General features: G+C 37.4%; 1 protein-coding gene across 29 annotated transcripts in view; it reads left to right on the plus strand.

Annotated features, from left to right (window-relative positions):
- The window catches only part of LOC120588007 (LIM and calponin homology domains-containing protein 1), a 94,906-nt gene that overhangs the window by 60,519 nt on the left and 10,674 nt on the right, over positions 1 to 23,713 (plus strand). For 6 of the 29 annotated variants that reach the window (XM_039845077.1, XM_039845090.1, XM_039845087.1 and 3 more), the window contains 11 exons: positions 553 to 643; positions 1,781 to 1,944; positions 4,796 to 4,901; positions 9,936 to 9,976; positions 13,924 to 14,007; positions 16,625 to 16,717; positions 17,589 to 17,693; positions 18,575 to 18,699; positions 20,251 to 20,372; positions 20,642 to 20,765; positions 22,731 to 22,817. In XM_039845077.1, the coding sequence (XP_039701011.1) occupies positions 553 to 643; positions 1,781 to 1,944; positions 4,796 to 4,901; positions 9,936 to 9,976; positions 13,924 to 14,007; positions 16,625 to 16,717; positions 17,589 to 17,693; positions 18,575 to 18,699; positions 20,251 to 20,372; positions 20,642 to 20,765; positions 22,731 to 22,817 (1,142 nt within the window). The remainder of the gene's footprint in view (positions 1 to 552; positions 644 to 1,780; positions 1,945 to 4,795; positions 4,902 to 9,935; positions 9,977 to 13,923; positions 14,008 to 16,624; positions 16,718 to 17,588; positions 17,694 to 18,574; positions 18,700 to 20,250; positions 20,373 to 20,641; positions 20,766 to 22,730; positions 22,818 to 23,713) is intronic. The other 23 variants (XM_039845089.1, XM_039845093.1, XM_039845094.1 and 20 more) reach the window with 8 other exon arrangements.

The following is a 23,713-nucleotide window of genomic DNA, read 5'->3' on the forward strand; positions in this document are numbered from 1 at the left end:
CAATATGATATTGTATGTCAACTGTAATAGAAAATTTTTAAAAATTATTTTTAAAAAAGTAAATTTCACAATGCTAAGAACCACAGGCCTTTATGCTGAAGATAAGCTACTGAGAGATAAATTGTAACCTTAAAGAAAATTTCTATTCCACTTGGCAATATGACCCTAAACCAATTTTAAAGGCATTCAAGAGCAAGTGGGTGGTAACTATGATTTTGAAAATTTGGTGGTGGAAGGAAGGGAAAAGTGGGGATGTACCTCTGAGGTAGTCAGAGGAGTTGGGGAGTTAGGCAGTGGATGCATGTGTGCCTGCCCTCATGATGTAATGCTACTTCAGCACCTCTGTTCTTCACAGAATGTCTCCTTCCAGCAAATCCAGCCCTTCACCATAAAGCTGCCTAAGAAATAGAAAAGAATGAATTCATATAAGCAACTCACCCTGTTAGCCTATTTGAAAAAAGAAAAAAGAAAGAAAGGAAGAAAGAAATTCTTTACTCTTTAGAACTTTCAAAGGGATAATTTTTTCAAGGGGGGAAAAATCTTTTTTTTCAGGCAACAATTGAAGAAACTGAACCAAACGGTCAAGAAGATGAGAATGGTGGTGAAAAGCCAGAAAAAGGGAATACAGAACTTGCCTCATCAGGTTTGTTTTATAATAGTCTAATTTTAAGGTAAATCATGATAACTGTTAAGATATAATGGAAATAAGCATCATCTCCTGCTGAGCAATAATAGTTAAGCTCTGTAACAGGTGTGGTTGTGCTGCCACCTAGAGGCTTACTGGGGAAGTTCTGACACTATGATTTATCTTTCTGTAAAAACAAGCACCCATGATTTTTTGCTACCTTGTTTTCGGATTTTTGAAAGTTTATTTCCATTATCTTAGAGAAGATTATATTTCCACAAATAAATAATGCTAAAAAATAAGGGTCATATTTTAAGACACTATAACAGCAATAGATAAGACAAAAATATATCATAAAAATAGACACTGAAATGATGAAGCTGGTGAAGTTTGAAAGAATAAAGTAATGCCACAAATATGGACAGTGAGTATGAATAGAGATCCCCTGTTCCCTAAAGTAATGTTTCTCAATATTTTTAACACATTTTTTCTTTTGATAAAAACCTCTCACCCTCTTCTCATACCAAATTATTTTTAAATGGCATTTCAAAAGATATTCAATGTCATTACAAAAAACTTAAGCATATGCTTTTTCAAACTAGATTGCACCTCATTTTGATATGCCCCCTCAGGTGTTAACTTTTTCACCCACTCTAAAGTTTACCTAATTCTTCTTTATATATCAGAAAACACTTTATTTTCATTGCATTATAAATACCTCACAATCCTTAACACATTCCAGTTCTGAAAATATGATGTTAAAAAGGAGTATTGAAATACAAAAAGAAGAGTCAGTCATTTGGGTGGAAATTATCTGTAGGATGTTCTCCCATCCAAACCACCTATCATAATATTTCTTGTCAACATTTTGTTTCATGTAGTGTTGTTTATATGTGAACTCTGACTCTTATTAAGAACTTGAGTTTTTTATAGTGGGGTTCTTTAATGTGTTCTATGTTGCTTGATTTCTTTGTATAATATTATGGAAGATCCTAGAGAATTATGGTACCTTAAGCTCATTTATACTTCTCATCACGTGGTAACCCAACTTCTTATTGCGCAGAACAGGATATGGACTCAATGTACTTCATGGCTTAAATGTGCTTTTATATGGTCTTCTTCTTCTTTATGTTTCTGAATGTAACTTTTTTTCAGAGCCACAGCATTTTACAACAACTGTGACTCGATCCAGCCCAACTGTGGCCTTTGTGGAGTTTTCCTCCAGTCCCAAGCTGAAGAGCGATGTGCCAGAAGAAGAAAACCAGAAGAAACCAGAAAATGAAATGAGCGGAAAGGTGGAGTTGGTGCTGTCACAAAAGGTGAAGTACATAGTGGATTAAAGCAGTTAAATCCAAAATTAGTGTGGCTTCGTATTGCAGCTGGCTGCTACTGTGGCACTTGTTCATAATGAAGATTTATTTTCTCTCCTACTCTTTTTTCTTATCTTTGATATGTTTTTTTTTAAAATAATAATATACTACATGTTCACTGGAAATAATTTACAGATAGAAAGATGTAAGTATTAGTCCATTTGGACTGCTGTAACAGAATACCATAGACTGGGTAGCTTACAAACAACAGAAATTTATTTCTCACAGTTATGGAGACTGGGAATTCCAAGATCAAGGCAGCAGCTCCCCAGATAATTCTAGTGATTGGCCACCAAGATAGAGATACCACCGATTGGCATACTGGCATACCACATATGGTGATATTTTAACTTTAAAAATTAACCCTAAATTGGATTTGACTTTCGAGTAAAAAAATTACCACTTCTACTTCTGGCTCCTCCATAATGTAGTCAATCAGTATTGACTGGGCACCTACTACATGCCAGGCACTGTACTAGACACTGGATATTCAACAGTGAACAAGACACAGCCCTGGCTTTAAGGAGCTGAGAGTGCTGTGTCCTTGGTAAAGCCTCAAAAATGCCTATTGCCTTGATGCTTTTTGGAAATTTCAGACTCTAGCTATTCCCCATTTTTATACATAGAGAATTAAAGAATGGTCTGAAAGTTTGAAAGTAGGAACTAAACTGTAGGAAAAATATTTGGGGGCAGGCAGAATGTCCTGTCTTTGCAGTTTTTGCCTTATCCACATTACACTTGCAACCATTATTTTTTATTCTTCCAAATTGACTTTTTGTTCCACTTAAATCTAAATTGAAAGGAAAACTCTATTTCATTGCTAGAATTTTTTTAAATCAAGTAAAATGAATATCATAACTAAAAAGTATTCATCTGCATACTTCATCTGTGTAACATTATCTGTGATCCATCTTTGGACCACCAGTATCATATCTACCCTTCTGTGGAAAAAAGAGTTTTCAGGGGTTCTTAATATTGTGTGTTCATGTGTGTGGATGCATGCATGCATGCTTGCACGCACCTGCATACACAACATGTTTAGCCATCTTGTAAACGTTATTCTCAGAATAATATTATTTAAAGCATAAAATACACAGAATTCTTAAGTTTTCCTTGGTATCAAGGCGTACTAACTATATATACCCCCTCGATAATGTTCTGTAGACTCCAGGTTAAGAATTTCTGCTGATTGATTAGCAAATGCAATAATGGTCTTTGAACCCAGTGCTTTTCTCACATCATGTGAATGTCTCCCTTTTTCCTTTCCCTGCTGTACAGTTAGCTGTTAGAAAAAGGGAGAAAGGTGATTACAGTGGTTGCAAAAGATTTTATTTTCTGACTTCACTTGAGAGTCTTACCTTTTTAAAACAAAGTGCTCATGTACACAGACTGACCTTTTTACACAGTTGTCATTTTGAGCATTTCTGCTATTAACTGTTTCATTTACAACTGGGCATTATCAGAAATATGTTTTTATTAGACTCTGCTATGAAGGAAATTAGATTAAGATTTGAGGGTTGTTAACTTTGATAAGTCTAGGCCTTACCTTTTTTGCATGTTTAACACTGAAGTTCAGTTGGACATCTGGTTGACCTCTGTAACGCAGAATGAAGTGATTAACTATTTTCTTCAGGATTCCATTAGGGTTGAATATATTACTCATACGGAAAAATAAAGTCCTACCAAGAAGAAATTTTAGACATTAAATCAGCCTGAGGACCAAATCATAGATCAGCTTATAATGAAACGAGTGCTCTATAGCCACGCTTGCCTTATTGGTTATCAAATTAATCTGTTGAGAACACAGCCAACAGCCAGAGTGAATCAGAGGAAATCCTGTAAGCAGCTGGAAGGACAATAACTGATACAGCTGTGCTCTTCATTTAGATCTTTGCTCAAAGTCTACTAACTTTTATTTTAGATAAAATAGTTAGTTTGGTAATCTAGTCTTTCAGCAGTTGATTAGAAGCAACAAATCGGAAAGAGGGTAATTCTAGCAAAGGCCATTCAGATTGGGGAGAAACAAAATTAAATAGCAGTAATAAGAAAAATCTATTTTTACAAAGCTAATATAAGAAGTTTTAAAGCCTGTAATTTTAGAAGTATTTACCATATAGACAAATGATCTCACATGCCTCAAAAATCCTCTAAGGGCCTCATTGCTATTGTGTTGTTTGATAATGGCTATTTGTAATGATGCTTTTTTGTTAACAGCCAAAGCATATTGTCTTTAGCGTACTTTGCATAAATTTGTTGGGGCATTGAGTTGCTTCTCAAGGATAATGCCCATTAAGAGGTAATATTATTTTAGTATTTAGCACTTACATAGTAAGATTTTTAGTTTATCTTAGGTAGAACATCTCACATCCTGAGATTACAAATTCAGTATTATGAAGTACCAGGAAGAGAAAATGGGACTGAGCAATAAGAAAATGAGACAGAGTGGTGTATAATCCCAAAGACGGAATATTATTTTTTGGATTTGGAGAAAAATGGTCATTAAATTTGCATGCTCTCATTTGATTTCTCTGAAAAATTGGCCTCATTAATTTAGAAAAGCACAAAAGGGGCTAGGAGAAGCGACCAGAATGTCCATTTAAGAGTTAAATGTTTAGGCTTATTGACATGTAATAGCCATGGATTCTTTAATTTTATTTTGCCTATGCATTTATTAATGGACAATACTTATGTTTGTTTATGTTTATATAAATTTATACTCACATAGAAGTTTATATGAGTTTGACATGAGGAACTTATAACTTATATAAACTCATGTTTCTGTCTGTTGCTCATGACCCAGGTGGTAAAGCCAAAATCTCCAGAACCAGAAGCAACCCTGATGTTTCCATTTCTGGACAAAATGCCTGAAACCAACCAGTTACATTTGCCAAATCTCAATTCTCAAGGTAAAGAGAAGGAAATGTTTATTTTTGTTCTACATGTTCTACTGGGCCCATCTAAAGTAAAATATTCCCTATTTAAAGGAAGATTACTGCATTTATGTTGATGTTCCTTTGGCCATGGTGTTTGCCAGAATCCATGATGGCTGAATTAATAATTTCAGAATGGAAATCTGGGGCCGCGTTCTCTATTTGGCCTATCCAGAGCCATTTCATCAGCCAGGCACTGTAGGCACCATAGAGCCTATACAAGTGTTTGATATCTTAAAATAATTTTATTGGCTCCAAAATGTAGAAAAAAATTTGCAAAATAAAAAATCAATAACTTCAATAAAATATGTATAACCTTAATATTATGTCAACTTCATTAATTGTTAATTACCTAACTTTATACAATATCCATTTAATTTGACAATGATTTTGGAAGAAAGTCACATTTTCTTACTCCATAATAATTCCCATGTGTACACAATGATTACTGAGAAATTCACGATCATAGATTAAATGTGTTACTCTTAACCAAAAACTTTAATCTTTCAAAAATTCTTTATAGCTATACTACAAACATTTATATGCTGAGAATATATTTTAACATGTTTCATATATTTGGAACATTTTAACATGTTTTATGTAATGTGGCGAGAGATGGCCTCTGAAAATATGGGAATTTAGGCCTCTGAAGATCTTTAAAGTGGCGCTGACCACTGCAAACTCCCAGGTACCTTTCAGGCCACGTATAGGTTGTGAATTGCCCCTTGACTCTTTAAGAGCCCAACTCGAATCCCTTTATCCTAGTGAGAAACCAGCCACCCACAACCACCAGGAAAGAACCTAGGGCATGTGAAGTGGGAGAGTTCAGGATCTATAGGGACTACTGATTCTTCAAAACACACACAGACCAAACGAACAAGTGTTGATGAGGTTGTAGAGAAAAGGGCGCCTTTGTGCGCTGTTGGTGAGATTGTAAATTGGTGCAGCCACTGTTTAAAACAGTATGGAGATGCCTCAAAAAATTAAAAATAGAACTACCTTATGAGCCAGCAATTCTACTTCTGGATATTTATCCAAAGAAATCCAAAATATGTTCATTGCAGTGCTACTTACAATAGCCATGATACGGAAGCAACTCAAGTGGCGATCAATAGATAACTAGATAAAAAGCCATACACTCTAAACAAGTATTATTGTTATTTTTATGTCTTATCGGCCATGTCTTCAGTGCACAATGTAAACACAAACTTGAAGTCAGTGGTTTTCAGAGCTTGGTCCCTGGATCTGCAGCTTTAGCATCCCTTTGGGAACTTTTGGGAACCATACCTAATATTGTAATATTCCATTGCTAAAATAGAATATTACTTGGCCATAAAAAAGAATGAAATCTTACCATTTACTACAACATGGACGGACCTAGAGAGTATAATGCTAAGTGAGATAAGTCAGACAGAGAAAGACAAATACCATATAATTTCACTTGTAGATGGAATCTAAAAAAGAAAGGAACAAACAGAACAGAAATAGATTCATAGATAGAGGACAAACTGATAATTGCCAGATGGAAGGGAGGTTGGAGGGCTAAGTGAAAAAGGTGGAGGGATTAAGAAATACAGATTGGCAGTTATAAAATAGTCAAGGGAATGTAAAGTACAGCATAGGGAATATAGTCAATAATATTGTAATAACTGTATGGTGCAAGCTAGGTATTAGACTTATCGGAGGGATCAGTTTGTAAGTTATATAAATGTCTAACCACTATTCTGTACACCTGAAACTAGTATAACGAATGTCAACTGTAATTGAAAAAAAATTAAATTTAAAAAAATCACACAGACCACTGGGCTTTACTGGTATGATTGTTCTCTTTCTAGGTGTGAAAACAGCTTAAGTTCGGGATGGAAGAACCACAAAGTTTCTTGTTTTTTGTTTTTAATGTACTTTCCCTGGTACATTTTATAGATTTATCAGTCCACAGACAAAGAGAGGATGGTACAGGGTCATTGTGACTGGGAATTTATGTTTACTTTTCTTTTCAAGGATGGGCAGCTATTTGGGCTGGATCCTGAGTTGGCTTCTGGCTGACAGAGATGTTGGGCTCTTTCTGTATAACGGAGTACCTGGGAGGGAATTAATTGGTGCATGCATGGATGATCACTAATTTCTTAATCTGGAAACAAGTTCAATGCTATCTTCAAAACATTTGTTTTACGTTTGTCAGCCCTACTGTCCTGAAAGGAATTGACAAAAATAAAGTCTCATAACTGGGTCAGCAATTGGCCATATTTAGAAGATTTTAATTCTGCCCTATTTCTAGCACTTTGTAATTGTGCAGATAAGTAATGTAGAGAGGAAATAGGTATTTTAAACCATATTAATTGGTTTTATTATCTTACATTTTTTATATCTCATTACCTGTTATAAGACATTTCAATTATAAAATGTGCAGTTGAATAAGAGACTTTACTTATCTTTACCTAAATTGAATGATTAAAAAATAAAATTTAGTAGCAGTAGAGCATTTCAAAAACATTCTTTAGGATAGAATTATATTTGGCATACGCCTGTTCTATACTCTTGTCTGGTTCATGGAAGCTGTAATTACAGGTGCAAGCTCTGGAGACCGAACACCTGGGTTTGATTCATACTCATTTAGTTCTTAACCTATGCAACCTTACCCACCAAGTTCTCCCTAATCACTAATCGTCATCTGTAAACTGGAAATAATAATAGTACCAACTTCCTAGGGGTATTGGAAGAATTAAATGAGGTAAACCAAAAAAGTGTTTAGCTTAATACCTGGCTTAGAATAAGCACTAATATTATAATCTAATAGTTGCAGAATAGTAGCAGTAGGCATAGGAGTACAGAGCAAGGTGCCAGGCAGAAATAAACTATTCGTAAGTGCTTTTTTAAAAATAAGGGTGTCTATATTGTGGAGATAGGGCTTTAAGCAGTAATTTTCAAACATGAGTATATGCCAGGGTTGCCTGCAAGATGGGTTAAAACGCAAATCACTGGGCCCCACTCCTGCAATGTCTCACTGGGGGGAAGGGGGGACACAGTATTTGCATTACTAAAAAGCTCCCAAAGGGATACTAATGCTGCAGATCCAGGGATCACTCTCTGAAAACCACTAACTTTAAGTATGTGTTTAAATCATGCACTGAAAACATGGCCGATAGATATAAAAATAACAGTAATACTTGTTTGGAGCGTGTAAATTCCTATCTTTCAAGAGGCAAAAGGCCTCTAAAAAATGTAACTGTATTAGACATGATTTGTCTTTAATTGAGGGAGACAGGGAAAGTTTAGGGCTTTGCCAGATATAAAGTCAGTGCATGTTGAAGTGACTAGTCTGTGGTCTCACTCAAGTCCAAAGAAGCTATAGTTAGGATCCAAAATCCTGGAACCATACCTAGTACTTCCTCTCATTGAGACAGTGCTACCTCCTCCATTTCCATAAAGCCACCTACTTACAGACTGATCCTACAGGCCACTCCAGATCTGCTGGTAGGCCCTACTGATGTTCCACAGACTCCTCTTAAAGGTACATACATGCAGAGAGTCTTTACTCTGAAAACATTCATAAAACACATTTAAAGATGACATATTTCCTTTTCTAAACTGTCTCCCAGCAGTAGAAAGATTTCTCAAATTGGCGTTTCAGGAAATATGTGCACATTTTAAAAACTGATGTCTTTATTTGCATTGAGAATGATGACAGATGAGCACAGCGCTAGTTTAAGGATGCAAATGAGCTGCTGTGTCTGCTTGATGCCATCACATTACAGATAGACATATACACATCTTTTGTTACAGACATATATAACTCCTGCCACAGACTTCCATACATAACCTTTATAAAGTGTATCAAATAATAATTGAACTCATCTCTGCTGTCTTTAATACTTTCCTAGTGTTCTTTAAAAGCAATGTGAACTGCGCATTTTGCTCTTTCATAGTATATCATATTATTTTGAGATTCAACATTTTAAGAATATCACCATTAAGTATGAGGCTATAAAATTTCACCTAACACCAAAGAAGACAGACAGTGGCATAAACTGTCTCATTTCTATTGACTTTTGTCCATGTCTTTGGGTTTTGAATTTTTTTTATTGAAATATTTTATACTTTAGATTCTCTCACTATAATTCTTGTGCAGCCAAACCTGGACTTGAGACTTGGAAGCATGGTTCTGTTCAACTCTTACCCTTGTTTTCATGATTTTCTGTTTGTTCTGTTCTACTGTCTGATCTAGAGTCGCCTGGCACTGCCAGTGTTCCGCTTAGAGTTCAAAACTCTTGGCGACGTTCCCAGTTTTTCTCCCAGTCAGGTAAAATGCATACTGGATAGCTATATTTCTTTTGTGCAAAAAATCCATGTTGCGAGCAACCAATAATATCTGGTATTTTTCTTCATTTCTGATTTCAGGAAAAAAAATGCTTGTTTCTGGCACACAGTTAGCAAAGAACTAGTTCTTTCATATAAGTGCCAATTATACTAAAATTGGGAGGAAGTTCACAGAATTTTACTTTGATTTTGAAAATCTAAAGAAATAATAATATTCACCTCTTTTTTTATTGTCTCCTTCTCTTTTTTTAAACAAAAAATTAGAAACAATTACCAGGAACTGGTAATGGTTCTCTTGTTAACTGTGTCACTCTTTTTACTTCTTGAATGACATCTGGCCTCACTATGTATGATACTTTTCCAAGTCAGACAATCAGGGAACTGTCAATCAAGTCAGAATGCAAGGCGCATTAAAAACAAGCATTAATTGGAATATATTTTGCTTCCTGTAGTCTAGTATCTGGTGCTAATTAATGTGAACAATCATATCATACTGGTTATAACCTTTTTGGTGATGGGTACAAACTGCTTCAAGGGTGTGCTTTATTATGATTTTCTAATGCTTCTGGCTTACAACAAAAAAAATTGCTTTGAAGCTGACATAGGAACCACACTCCACTGAAGGGATGAAAGAGAATATGGTAAGAAGCTGCTCACATTGTGATCTTTTCTTTTTTCTTTCTTTCTGTACAGTGGATTCTCCAAGCAATGAAAAGTCACCTGTAACTACACCTGTAAGTAACCCATTTAAGGAAAAACATTATACATCTAGTGTGATTTTAATTTATAAGGTATTTGATTCACTTAAAGAAGATTCAGTCAAAAATGGGCTTTACAATCAATTACAATTGATTGTAAAAGAATAATTGAAAGTCAGGTGTAATGCTGTCAGGTGAATTATGAAGAAAGACATGGATTTCATTATGCAGAGTTGTGATCATGTCTGGAAACAAAATGGTAAATCAAGAAAGTAAAATCTAAAAGAAACAATTAAAATGAGTGTGACAACAGGAATTAGTATTAAAATATGTGACTTCTGTAGGCATTCAAAATCTTTTTTTTTAATGAAAACAATATTTCAACATAGTGTATTTTGGCAACAGGGCCCCAACCTGCAATCTCTCTGAGATATCCAAGCTGTATCTGTTGCACTCCTTATCACAATCAATATCTTGAAGTAACTGTACATTTGTTTTTAATTTTTTAATTGAATGAATTTTAAAAAATCATTTGCTAATTAAAATGTCAAGACACGACACTGGAAATTCCTTGCTGCTGCGTTTTATCTGAACAATCTCTACAGACCTGACTCCTTTCTAAATTGGGTTTTTCCAGCGCTGAGCCTTTTGTTTGCCCTCGAAAATTCCCACTGGATTTGTAGACTTCCTGCCTGGCACAATCAACAGTACCATTTTCCCTGAGCCCCCCGAGTGCGGTCACATAATCACCGGTACACCTTTGATTCCAGATTTACTGACTGTATACCCTGAAGGCTCTCTGAACTTTGTCTTTCTTGACTGTACAATACGATAATAAAACCTTCTTTTCAGGGTGTTGTGGGCCTTAATTGAAATAATTATTCGGAAGCCTCTAGCACAGCAGCATCTGATGCATGAACGAATCTTCCCCAGTGGCTGATCCAAGAGGCCCACCATGGCCAATACCAATTCTTATCTATAAGTAAATTGTCTCACTTTGAGAATTCCTAAGTGCCAGTGCAGAATGGAGAAGGGAGATCCATCATGCCACATAACCCTCAATATCTTCCAGAATAGCAACCATTTGTGGAAGCTGCCTCAGCCAATTCTGGGAATCTTGAGTACACTCACAGTGGATGGGAACCCGCAGAAGGACCCCAAAGCTGGCATTCATGGCACAGATCTGAAGACTACAACCAAACCCATTGATTTCCATTTTAAATGACATGGAACAACAATGTCACGTTGTTCTTGTACCCCTGGGCAGGGGTAGAGAGGAAGGGCGCCCTAAAGAGATACACTCTTATATCTGATTTATGGAATAGAACAAGAAAGAAACATATTACTGACCTGTAAAAGTGAATTCTCTGAAAATACCCACCCAATTTTGTTATTTTTTTGGTGATAAATAGCTCTTCATAGAATAGAAAAGTAAAAGAAATTTGAAAATAAGAGCAGCTTGAAGAGGAACCAATCCTTTGAATATGCTGACCTCAATAGACTCAGGTCATTTTTGGTCAGACTTGGAGTGGCCTTAAGCTACAGGGTCAGGGTCCATGAAGGGGAGTGAAGAAGGCGATGTATTACTCAGCATGACGTCCATTTATTTATTCAGCAAACATTTATTGAAGGCCTAAAAATGCAAGGTCTTAGGATACTTAGATGGATAAAGGGCCCGGCCTATCCTTGAGGAACCCCTAAGCCAAAAGAAGATACAAATCTGTAAACAGATAAACAAAGTGGGCTAAATGCTCTCCATTCCGACTTTCTCTAGCACCTTTTATATCTCTTTGATGATAGTTATCCCACTGTCCTCTGGTGATCATTTACATATTGGTCGCCCCCCAACATACTCCCCCATCCTGCCGCACATGCATACATACACATACATACACACACACTCAGTACATTGTAAACTCAACAAGGCTGGGACTCTGAGCCATCTGGTATCTCCACCTGGCCTCTATTATTAAGTGCTCAGCAAATAATTGCCAAGGAGCACAATCACCATTCTTTCTCTCCCTCTTGTTTGTCACACAGGTATCTTTCTCTTTATCTTCTTCTGAAAGTTCTCATTTTTTTCTCTCTTGCTTTTAAACAAATATTCCATGTTTTCTTCTGAGCTCTATTCTCCTAGCCTACTCCTATCCTATCTGCTTACTCCTTACTTGACTTATTCTTGTAAATACTACCTAGTGAAATCTGAAAATTAAATAATTTCTAATTGTTGCTCTTATTTTTCTACTAGTGGACTTTACTCATTGAGCTTGCTGTGGCTTTATTCACATAACTACACCCTTGTTCCTCAAAAGACAAAGAAGGGCCATCTTCCTGAGAGAGATTCTGAATATTTCAACTGCTTGCAAGTCTTTGGAAAATGCTGTGTGGAGCCAACATCCAACATTATTAATCCAATAGATTTTCCCATCTAGGATTCACATTTGGATGTTTTCTAGTCATCCAAGAAAATGTGGGAAACTTTAGATTACATGCAATTAAATAGTTTTTCCCCTGAATAACTTGTCAGAGCCTTTAGTATGCTGACATGCAATGTGAATCCCAGGAGCGGCGTATAGAAAGTACATTTCCTCACTTATTCGTTTCCCTTTCTTTGACTTTTTGTGGGCATTGTGGCCATCTCAACCATTTGCAGGAACCACAGCAAGAGTATAAATTGAGACCTACATTTCATATGTCAAAATATATTAAAGATATAAATATTTATAAAGTTATAAATCCAGCAACACCCATGGCCTCTCTTGCATTCTCAGCCTGGAGATGCTTTTCTGGGCCAACCCAGGGATCACGCACCCTGGTGACAGCACAGATCCGTGGCAGGCAGGGCAAAGGTGGGCTGACTCAGGTATCTTGGGCAGTAACTGGTCTCATCTAACCTGGAACAGGACTGACCCTGCCCAACTTCCCACACAGCCAGGGTAGGTTAATTCTGCCTGCTCCTCACCCTACCCCAGGCTCTCCCCCTTCTCCCTAACTCTTCCACCCTTGCCTCACTTTTTCTCTCAAGATTCCCAGCCAGTTCTAAGTGTCTCCCAAAACTACCCCATCGGAGGGAAGAGGGGAAGCACAGTTATTGGGGAACCTGCTTTGCCTCAGGTGATGGGGAGGCCAACAAGTTATTGGGGAACCTGCTTTGCCTCAGGTGATGGGGAGGCCAGTAACTCTGACAAGTTATTCAGGGGAAAAACTATTTAAATATAGCAGGCCCACCTTTTGCTGGTTTCCCAGGGACCAGCTGTGATTTTTCTCCCCACCCGTTCCCGGACCCTCTCAATCTCACATTCTGTGGCCTGGGTGCCCACTTTAGTTCATGCATCTTTCTCCCGTTATTCCTATTCTCTCACCTGGTTCCCAAACTCACAAAAACCTTTCTGAAAGGAAAAAAAAAGTCTTTGCGTTTGACTGTTATGCAGGTGCCAGGGCAGGGACTCTTCCCTGCCTCTTCCCTGGATCTCAAGTGATGCTAGTGGGCATTGGTGAGTTAAATGACCCACTTTAGAGAAAGCTGGTGTAGAAAAGCAATAACAGTACAAAAGATTACCTAGTTCTATAGGGCAACAAACGTCACTTATTACAAAATGCAGTTCTGCTGAAATAAGCATTCTCATTTGCTCGGATCCAGGATCAATATGCAGAATGAGTATCTTACGCTCCAGAGCGTGAATACATTTAAGAAATCACTTCTAAAAGAAATGAAGCGAAAGCCTTCCCATGCCAGGGGCTAATTACTTCATGTTTTCATTAGCTCCAAAAAGGTTCAGAGAATCATATCAGCCTCTTGGAAATAAACCAAAGAGGGACTAAGATTAAAGAGCATTATCTGCCAACAAAGAGAACCTTTAGAAGCCTGAAGGCTTCTGCTTCTGCGTGTCCATTAGAGTGCTAGGTTGTAGGCAAACATGTCCCTTGCCCTGGTCTGGCGTTGAAGACACGGCTCAATTCTGATTATGCTTTTATTTTCTAAGCAGTTTAAGTTCTGGGCATGGGACCCGGAAGAGGAGCGCAGGCGACAGGAAAAATGGCAGCAGGAGCAGGAGCGTTTGCTCCAGGTAGGGCTGGGTTTGCTGCTTTTTTTTTTTTCTTTTAGATGATTCTCTCCTAATTTCTGTTGTATTAAATAGACTTTATCACAGGAAACGCATGGAATTGGATTCTTCCCAGAAATCAGTGAGTCTAAATCAGTTCATTTTGTGTCCATGCAACATAACGCCCTGTGTCTAATTCCTCCTACCAAAAGTTATACTGATGAAGACAAGGAAAAAGCATGTCACTTAAAAAAATAAAACTCTACAAGTGTTGATTAAGAGCCAACCCATTCTTTACCTCCTTCGTTACCAATCCAAGTAGCAGTGGGACTGAATTATCGAACAAGGCCTGGGTCTTGTTCCTTAACTAGAAATGTTTGCTCCATCTTTGAGTAATAGCTGCTAATCTTCAATTCCAGAAAAATTCTGGAAGTAAATTTATCACATTCCTTCTTGTTTCATGCCAGTTTTGTGGAATAATGGGGCTTCAGAAAGTAACATAATAGCCTTAGAACCCGATCTATGCTGAGCGCTTGGAATGTTCCAGTTCAGTTCTCATAAAACTCTTCAAAGTATGTCTGATTAGCCCCAGGTTGTCATCGGCGAAACTAATGCTCAAAGAAGTTAAATTAATTGCCCAAGGTCACACAGCTAACAAGGGTTGAGCCTGATTTCAAATCCAAGTCTGAATGACTTTAAAACTCATGTTCTTTCCACTATACCCTCAAGAGTACTGGTTTTACCCAAAAGTTCATAAATGAAAAGAATTTTAAATCTCATTAATTCGATGGCTTTCTGCTGCTGCGTAGAAAGCAATGCTTAATGCAAATGTTTCTAAATCTTTTTGTTCTAATCCTTTTGGATTAATTCCCAGCGGTAGAGAGCAGGGGTCAGTTTAGATAGCTAACCTTTAGGCCTTTGGCTTTAGGCTTGCCAGTTAAATTTGACACTTTTTAAAATTGTAAAGAGGTAAACCTTCAATATCAAAATATTAATAAGACCTGGATTCAGCAAAGTCCCAGAGCCGCCATGATTTTTAGATCCATTGGGATCCATTGGGATGACCAGCCCTGCCATCTGCTATTCTCTTGGAAATCAGATGCCCATTTTCCAGCTAAATAGTGAACAGCCAAGAGTTAGAAATTTCACTGAGTAAAGATGACAGGCAAGTGTGCTTTCCCATGGTGGCACTCTGTCTGTTACACTCTGAAATGTGGCATGGTTACAGATGTGGGCATATGTATTGTTCCTGTCCCACCAAATTGTTACCCAGTGTGGTAGAATTGTGGGCTTTGGGGCAAAGTGTTTGTGGGGAAGAAAGGGTTAGGAGTAGGAGGTAGTGCAGACACACATCTTTCACTCCCTGCATTACCATTATCAGTTCACACTGTCAGTGAGGGGAGCACGTTCTAGGATGTGCACTCCTAGAACCAATAAACCTAAAATGCTAGGCTTATTTTTAAGCTTTTGTGAAGTTTTGAGGTCTATTTTCTTTATTCTGAAAAACCCCTGAAGTCCTTCTCTAAAACTTTACAATATTAGGTTTTGATAACAAAATTTTTGCCTGGAATTAAAAGCCTGCCGAGGGTTGACCAGGGCATTAATAAGAACACCAGGCTCCAGACAATCCCAATAATACCCTTTTGCTCCTAAAATAATGACATAACAGGTAATACCTGGAGGAAATTCCAGTGCCTTGTACAAGAAGATAGAAGCACAGACTTGTTTTAGCCTCAGAGAGATGATTGACAATCAGCCTAAAATATTTGACTGTGTGTGATACACTTCAGTGATTCCTTTGTCTCTGTCACATCAGGGATGCCAGTCCCAAGGCATCCAGGGGTGTCAGTCCTCATTTTAGGCGTTAATTTTAATCTCCATTTATCCAATTCTTCTAGTCAGCTGTCAGGGACTCCAGTCACATTTTTAAAGCCATTCTTACTCAGAGTATTTTATTTTTTTCCCCCATAAGTGGTAACTAGTGCTGTACTGTTTCTGAAAACAGTAATGGCAGTTCTGATATTGAAGCCTTCTAATAGGCTGTTTAAAAGCTACTCTTAATTCAGAAGTTACTTAAAGCTAGGAAGATTCCATTTTGGTAGAATAGCTATAAGCAAAGAGTAATTCAGCTACTCAGCTAATTATCATCTTGTCCACTTTGGACCTTTCTGCAGGATTTTTTTGTTTTGTTTTAATTTTACCTTTTATTAAACTCTCCCAGCAGCAATGTATTTCTATTAGTGGAATGGCAAAGCTCATCTCTGAAGGACCCAGTAAAAGCAAACTATTGGTTTAGGCTACCTCCTAGGACAAAGCCCTTAAAGTTAAGGAATATTTTAGAATCTTTCAATCTTTTCATCTTTTTTCTTTCTATAAGCAAATGTCTTCTCATATGTCTGAAGGACAATTCTATAAAACACCGACAGCAGAAAATACTACCTCATTGGATTTTTAGGGTCCTAACACATTTGAGTACCACAAAATAGTATTCTCTTTGTGTTGCATGAATGAATTAGATTCAGAATGTTACAACAAGAAGGTAGTCTTGCAAAATATTGTACATGGTGGTTTGGAGGGAGAGGAAGTCCCAATAATGCATGCAATCGTTCATTCAGAACCATCTATGCAAATTCCATAACAGGAGAGATACCAGAAAGAGCAGAACAAGCTGAAAGAAGAGTGGGAAAAGGCCCAAAAGGAAGTGGAAGAGGAAGAACGCAGATACTATGAAGAGGTAAGAAATTCCCGAAAAGGAATTTGACCTTGCAGTCCTAATTCCTCAAAGTCCGTCAATACTTTCTGTGTCTGTGATATGTGTATGCATGTGGCTCTGTCTGATTCTCTTTATTCATAGCACAGCCCATCATCCTCTTTAAATGAGTCATATCTATAGGCTCTAAAAGACCTCAATTATCCCAGATTTGTTTTGAGTTATTGAGTTATTGTCAAGAGAGACAATGTAATTGTATCTGTTCTCTAGTCAGAGAGTCAGATTCTTGATTTGTCTTAGATGACATGAAAGTATCAATTTATTTATTTGTGTATCTGTTTGAATCAAGCATATTTGGTAGTAGTGAATTAATTTTATGAGGATAATTTTGATGTTGAGGCCAAATGAATTCTTACCACAACGTTCACTATATGGTACTAAAGAGATTTAGATGGGAGGAGAATTTGGTTTTGTTTTTTTCTTTTTTTTCTTTTTTTTAGATAAACAAACCAGACCACAGTAGAGAATTTGAAGAGAGCTGTATTTTATGTATATTATCTCAAATTTGTTTATGATTAATATTGTTGGGAATCTTATCTTCAACAGTTTTTGTGTATAATCTGACTCCTAATAGCATTTCTAATTAGGCTTCTTGAATGACACGAACTAATTAATTTGCAAAGACTTTGTTTTTCTATTAAATTAAACACTAAGTTTTAAATTGTTGCTTATAGAGAGTGTTATCTGATTTACATGTTTTTAGAAAATAAGACCATCTTTCAATGCCTTGCTTGTTTGCTGTTTTTTTTCCCAGAGATCCTTAATGAAATTTTTCTCTTGACAAATATGATTTTTTACTCTTTTCCCTTTCATTAATTCTTGTCCTTCCTCTTAGGAGCGCAAAATAATTGAAGACACTGTGGTTCCATTTACTATTTCTTCAAGTTCTGCAGACCAGCTGTCTACATCCTTCTCTATGACTGAAGGCAGTGGAACAGTGGTGAGACCATAGATTAAAAGCAAATTGTGATGTAAACAAACCTAACTAGAAGTATAAACCACAAGGCCAAGTTTTCTACCAGTTTAAATCTCTAGAATCATGACAGCTACTACAAGGCCATTGTACCCCATGGAATTGTCACTGCCATTGTCAAACCCTAGAATCATTTCCTGAGGAACAATAAAGTCATTGCTGAGGCCCGATCTGCCCCCACAGGCTGGCAACCAAAGTCTCTCTGTGCTGGCTGGCAAGGTCCTGATTAGTAAGCTGTGTGCTGGAATGTCCTTGATACCCATTATTCTTTCATTCCACAGACATGTATTCCTCTTTGCCATAACACACATCCCTTTGTGCTCTCCACCAGTCTCCATGAAAGTTGCTTCTCTCCTACTCTTAAAATTCCACATGAAATTACATGTGTATTCAAAATCTGGAGAGAACCCAGAAGAGCTGACCTACCTCAATATCCCCTGAATAAGGTCATGAAGGTAGTAGACAAAAGTCTATAATCTGCATTAAAAAAAGTAATAACTGGTGGGTACTACAAAGATATTTGTCCTGAAATGAGCAGTACTATGACTATTTAGTTTTTAAAAGTGAGTTTTCTAACTAATTCTCTTTCGTTATAAATTTAGAGAGAGATCTAGATTGCACATTTATTTCAAATCTTTGGCTTATTTCAAAGGTGTGTTAACCTAGGTGCACAGTTATTTCAAATCTTTGGAACTCAGTTACTCTTCAGTTAATTTGGACAACTGTTCTTTAAATTCTAGGCAATGCAATTGAAAAACAAAGTTTCAAGTATCCCATAGCCAGAGATGAGTGTTGTCCAGTGTTTTAAAAAATTATATTCAAGATTATCCTTGTTTCCCCTCCATTAGAATAAGATGGACCTGGAAAACTGTCAAGAAGAACAAGATACAAGACAGAAGAAATCATTCCAGGGGGACAATAATGACTTATTGTTTAAGACTAGAGAAAGTGATCCAGTGGAGGAAGAGGGCAGGTATGAACCATACTAGGCTGTCTGTCTAATTGCATGAAACCAGGCTCTGCCTGTGCACTCCCAGGAAGGGTACTCATTGCTAATGCAAATTATATTTGGCTTTGAAAAGATCATTCCAATAATACATTACATATTGCTTGAACACATTCTAATAACACTGAAGTCAGCATCCTCATACTATTGAATATAAATAGCCTTCTTTTAAAATAGGCAAAACATTTTTTTAAATAAGAGGAGATAGTTTAGATCATCAAAGGAGCATGTTGTTAGTTCAGAGCCCCAATCCTAAATATCACTCACCCGAAATGGTTAATATGTCCCGAGGGACAGAGATTAAATGATGCCTTGGGGTCGCACCCACTGTGGTTTTATTGTGGGCCTGAACTTTACTATTAGTATCCTCTGAGCTGTGAAAAGCCATGTTTACTCTGCGTGATGATAAAAAAGATAACCAACAAATTGATTGGTCGTGGATAATCACCCCACTCATGGGTTTCAGTATGTTCCATGGGAGATCAGAACAGGGTATCCAGATAGCCAAGCAGCATTCAGAGCTAGCTCAGATGAGAGATGAATCTGGTTGTAGCTATGGGCTATAGTGGGTTTATTGATGCCACCCCACTCTTAACCTAGAAGAAACCCACAGAAACCCAGGAGGCTGGCAGTGCTCTAGCAACAGGAAGTTCTTTATGAAACAGATGTTTGCCTCTGGGCATCTGAGATGCCAGATAGATATTGATAAGTGTGCATGCTGGGCTACGCTGCACACACCATCCTCAGAGGGACCTTAAGGCATGAAAGGCTATCTGTCATTTTCAAAGACTGGTCAATTTGAAAGGTTAGCTGAAAGCTGAGCTCTTCTGGTGGGACTTGCTCTGAGAATCCTCCTGAGCTCATCAGCTAGAAGACTGGGTGAGTTGTAGGATATAGGAGTTCAGGCCACGAGTCTGGAGTCAGCAGAGCCTTTGGAACAGCAAGTCTGTTTCTAGTTTACACTGTTTATAGGGACTTTCCACTTGTATGAAACGAAAGCCACTCATCAAGAATATTTGAATACCACTGATAAGCATTTTATGTAATTTTTGCTAGTTTCCTATTGCCACCAGGAACTTTTAAAAATCTCTTCCATATCTCCTTTCTTTGCACACAGAAACTCCTGTAAGACCAGTGGATTACCATGAGCTGCCAAAGCCCCATGTGGCCCAAAATGATTTCTGCAATATATCCTCTCTTGTGCAAATCTGGGAGAGTCCAGTTAGCTCTGGCATCCCTTGAGATTATTAGAATGAATTTCTTTGTGGACAGGGAGGTGGGGAGGACATCAGAAATGATGGTTTCACAAGTTTGTTAAATTTATGGATAATAAAAATGAGTAGCATTCTAGATCATTTGAAATCCATTTTGAATCTAGTTTAAAGTAAAAAGAATACATAAACATTTAGTTAGCCCCATTTATTTTTTTCATATTGAAGTTGGTATTTCCATATGCTAGGGAATAAGTTTAGTTCAGTTTTTATCTCTGTTCTGAAATATATTTATTTATTTTAACAGCCTAATTCAAGGGGCCTTGACTGATTCTGAGAACCCCATATCGAAAGGAAACTATCAGGATGACCAGCTGGATACAGAAGCTGGGGCCCCACGCTGTGAGGTGAACCCACAGCTAGCTCAGGGTAAGGCGGGAGAAGTGAACCCTGATATTTAAATTATTGTAAGACTTTACCCCTTCATGGTCCAGACAGATATGACCTTCTCTGGCTGTGAGCTTCCCTTCTACCTTAGGTAAATAGCACAGTGAATAAACTCCCACCACCACATGCCCTGAGTCTCCATAGAATCACCTTGAGACTCAGTAGGCATTAGCACTTTAAAGAAAGGTGACTAACTAAGCATTAAGGTGACATTACTGAGCACTAAGTTTATGTTCTTTTTTTGGCCTCAGATCCATCACAGAATCAGCAGTTATCAAACCCGCCAATGAACATTTTAGAAGATGTAAAGCCAAAAACTCTCCCTTTGGATAAAAGCATTAACCATCAGGTCGAGTCTCCAAGTGAAAGGCGGAAGTGAGTAATCAAAAAAGATGGATGTGCAATTCCTTTATTCCTTAATTCTTATTGACTAAGAAAAGGGGAAATGAAAAAGTGTGAGATGGCAAGATGTTAGCAGCATTTTTGTGCTTTCTCTCCATTGAATCTCATTAACAAGTTAACAGATATTTACAGAAATTTGGGACAATCTTTGTAGCAAGTAAACATTCACTCTGAATTTATCAGTTTGAAAGAGGCAAAGTAGTTTTTAACCCACAAATCTACATATTGTAAAGAATTTGGAAGAATGTTGTATCAACAGTTTATTTGAGTGAGTTAAATTGTGTCAGAGCCTACTGACAAGTATTTTTTCAAGGAAAAAATGTTTTTCTCTTATTATCATTCTCTCCCTTTAAGTAGCTACCACAGGCAATATTTTAATTTTGTAAGATTTATATTTTTTTACAATAATATTTCCTAACATGTTCGAAGCACTTCAGTATAATAGGCACTGTGTTATAGGATTTAAATAGCTCTACTTTTCATATATTAACTCATTGAACTCTCTCAATAACTTTAATTGGGTTATTGTTCCCATTTTACAGATGAGGAATTTGAAGCTCAGGAAAATTAAATAACTTATCCAAAGCACTTGACTGGTTAAGTGGTAGAGGAATTCAAAATGAACTCATAGTTCTATGATAAGATCATATTTGAACCAGAGGTTCCTTGTAATCAGTTTTCAAATTATAGCATTCATTATACTTTAACCAGTCATTCTAACTGGAGCCAGACCACCTGCCTGGCTAGGGCTTTGAGCAAGTTGATTAATCTTTCTCTGCCTCAGTTTCCTCATGTATAAAATGAGAATAATAGTAATACCTACCTCATAGGGTTTTGTGTCTGGAAAATAATGTTTTATATAGTATAGTGGTGGCGGTGACAGTGGTGATGATGGTGATAATGATAACTTGTTTTATAAGTTCAACTTTTTATCTTATTTTCTGTGATATTTTTTAAAATACAGTGTTTGAACTATTTCTCCCTTTTCTCTTATGTCTATCCAATTTTATTCCTATATGTCTAGATGACACTCAGAATCAATAGAAGCTAAAATCACATAGAAGTAATCATTATTGTTAGTGATTATTGCAGCAATTTTGCACTTTTTTTAAGGTAATGACACTTATAGTTTAGGGTGTTATATGAAAATGTGATATTTTGGAGAAGACAAGCTCTGCCGGAGGAGGCAGATTTGGTTGGGCAATGGGCTCAGGGAGCTATTCTGGAAGCAGTTAGGACACAGATGGGCTCATGCTCTGTTCACTTCTATGTTGGCATTTCTCTTACTCTCATTTTTTTTCTGTATTCTATCCCAAATGAAATTTTATAAGCAAGAGCCCAGAACTAATGGCTTAATCACAGGCAGGGTTTGTGCAACCAACAACACCTGTGAAACCATTCTGATAGCTCCTGCCTGGGGACCATCTGCTTTGTAGATGCCTATGACATAGTGGTTATTAAATGTTTTGAACATCACCCCTAATAACAGGTTCCCAAATTGAATTTATTGATAGGGTAGAAGCCACCTCCCTGAAAAGTACCTCCTTTTAGATTTACCCTTTATTTCTGGGCTCTTTTTTAAAGCTTTTCCCTATATCCTTACCTATCTCTCCCCTCCCACCCATTCCATAATTTTTATATCTAACTCATCATGCAATTTTAACTAAGCAAAGAACCTGGCAAAATTAAAGTTTATAAAAATATTCCATTTTATATTAAACCATGCCACCCCAGTTTTGATGTTATGCAGGTAATGCATATATAATCTTTGCTAGATGGAATTATTATTTTTTGTCCTCTATAAAAAATTACCACTAAGACACTCTGTGGTATTTTGTTATAAAGGAAGTATTTATTTTCTTATCTAAAATGTCTTTTCTTGTAGGATTGGGCTTCTCTTTACTTGTCATAATTTTTGGCTCCTTTACCATGTTACAGGAAAAGCCCTCAAGAGAACTTCCAGGTGGGACACTTGTCTCCCTGTCCTCCCACCCCTCCTGGCCAGTCACCAAACAGGTACAAGAGGTCAGCAAAACCTTCTGAGGCAGCTTTGTTTTCACTAGAGCCTGCCAAGTATAATTTTAACCAAATTAGTGCTTGCCAAATGATTTTGAGGGCGTCATCCATCTAAGACTCTTATATACACACAGGCAAGAGGAAAGAACACATTCCTCATCCACCTGTAGCCTGCAATAGAAAAAGCCAAGAGTGTGACATTGGTGTATCTGTGGCTATAGGCCTTTAATTATATTGTATGGAACCTGCAACCTAATAATAAAATCCACCAGATAATTGCTGGGCTCCTAAGTCGGCACCTTTCCTTCCAAGATGGGTTGGTCCTTCTCGGCAGGATCCGCTGATGGCTCTTACAGAGAACCAGGCAGGAGCTGAGAAACGAAACTTCATCCTTCTTTTCACCTACTCAAGCTCTCTGATGGCTTCTGAATATAAATTGGGCCCCACGATATTCTTAAAAGCTGCCTGAATTCTCATTCACTGGAGAGATCAATTACTGAGTACTCAGAGGTTTCCTTTGATTTAAAAATTTCATTTAGCTACTGGATAAGAGGGAAATCCTAATAAATAGGTTTTGCTTAGGACAACTCTTCTTTTCTCTGGTCTTCCTTTCTGTTTCTTCTGTCTCTCTGCACCCCACTGGCTTCTGAATGACACTGCATATCTTAAATTTCTTGTGTAATTCCAAGAGCTTTCCAAACAATAGGCATCATCTCGATCTGATCTCAGTCGTGGGAAAGCCGCCTAAGAAGACTGCCATCTAATGCCCTCACCTGCTGTCGGTCTACTGGATTTGGTTCTAGTCCATTGATGGGCACTGTTTTAGGGGCTGCCAGAATACAGAGATGGGGTACATGCAGCTCATGTCCTCAAGGGGCTTAGAACTCAGAGAAGATGTCAAGCGC

The sequence above is a fragment of the Pteropus medius genome, unplaced genomic scaffold (assembly GCF_902729225.1).
Source record: "Pteropus medius unplaced genomic scaffold, Ma_sr-lr_union100, whole genome shotgun sequence".
Lineage (NCBI taxonomy): Eukaryota > Metazoa > Chordata > Mammalia > Chiroptera > Pteropodidae > Pteropus > Pteropus medius.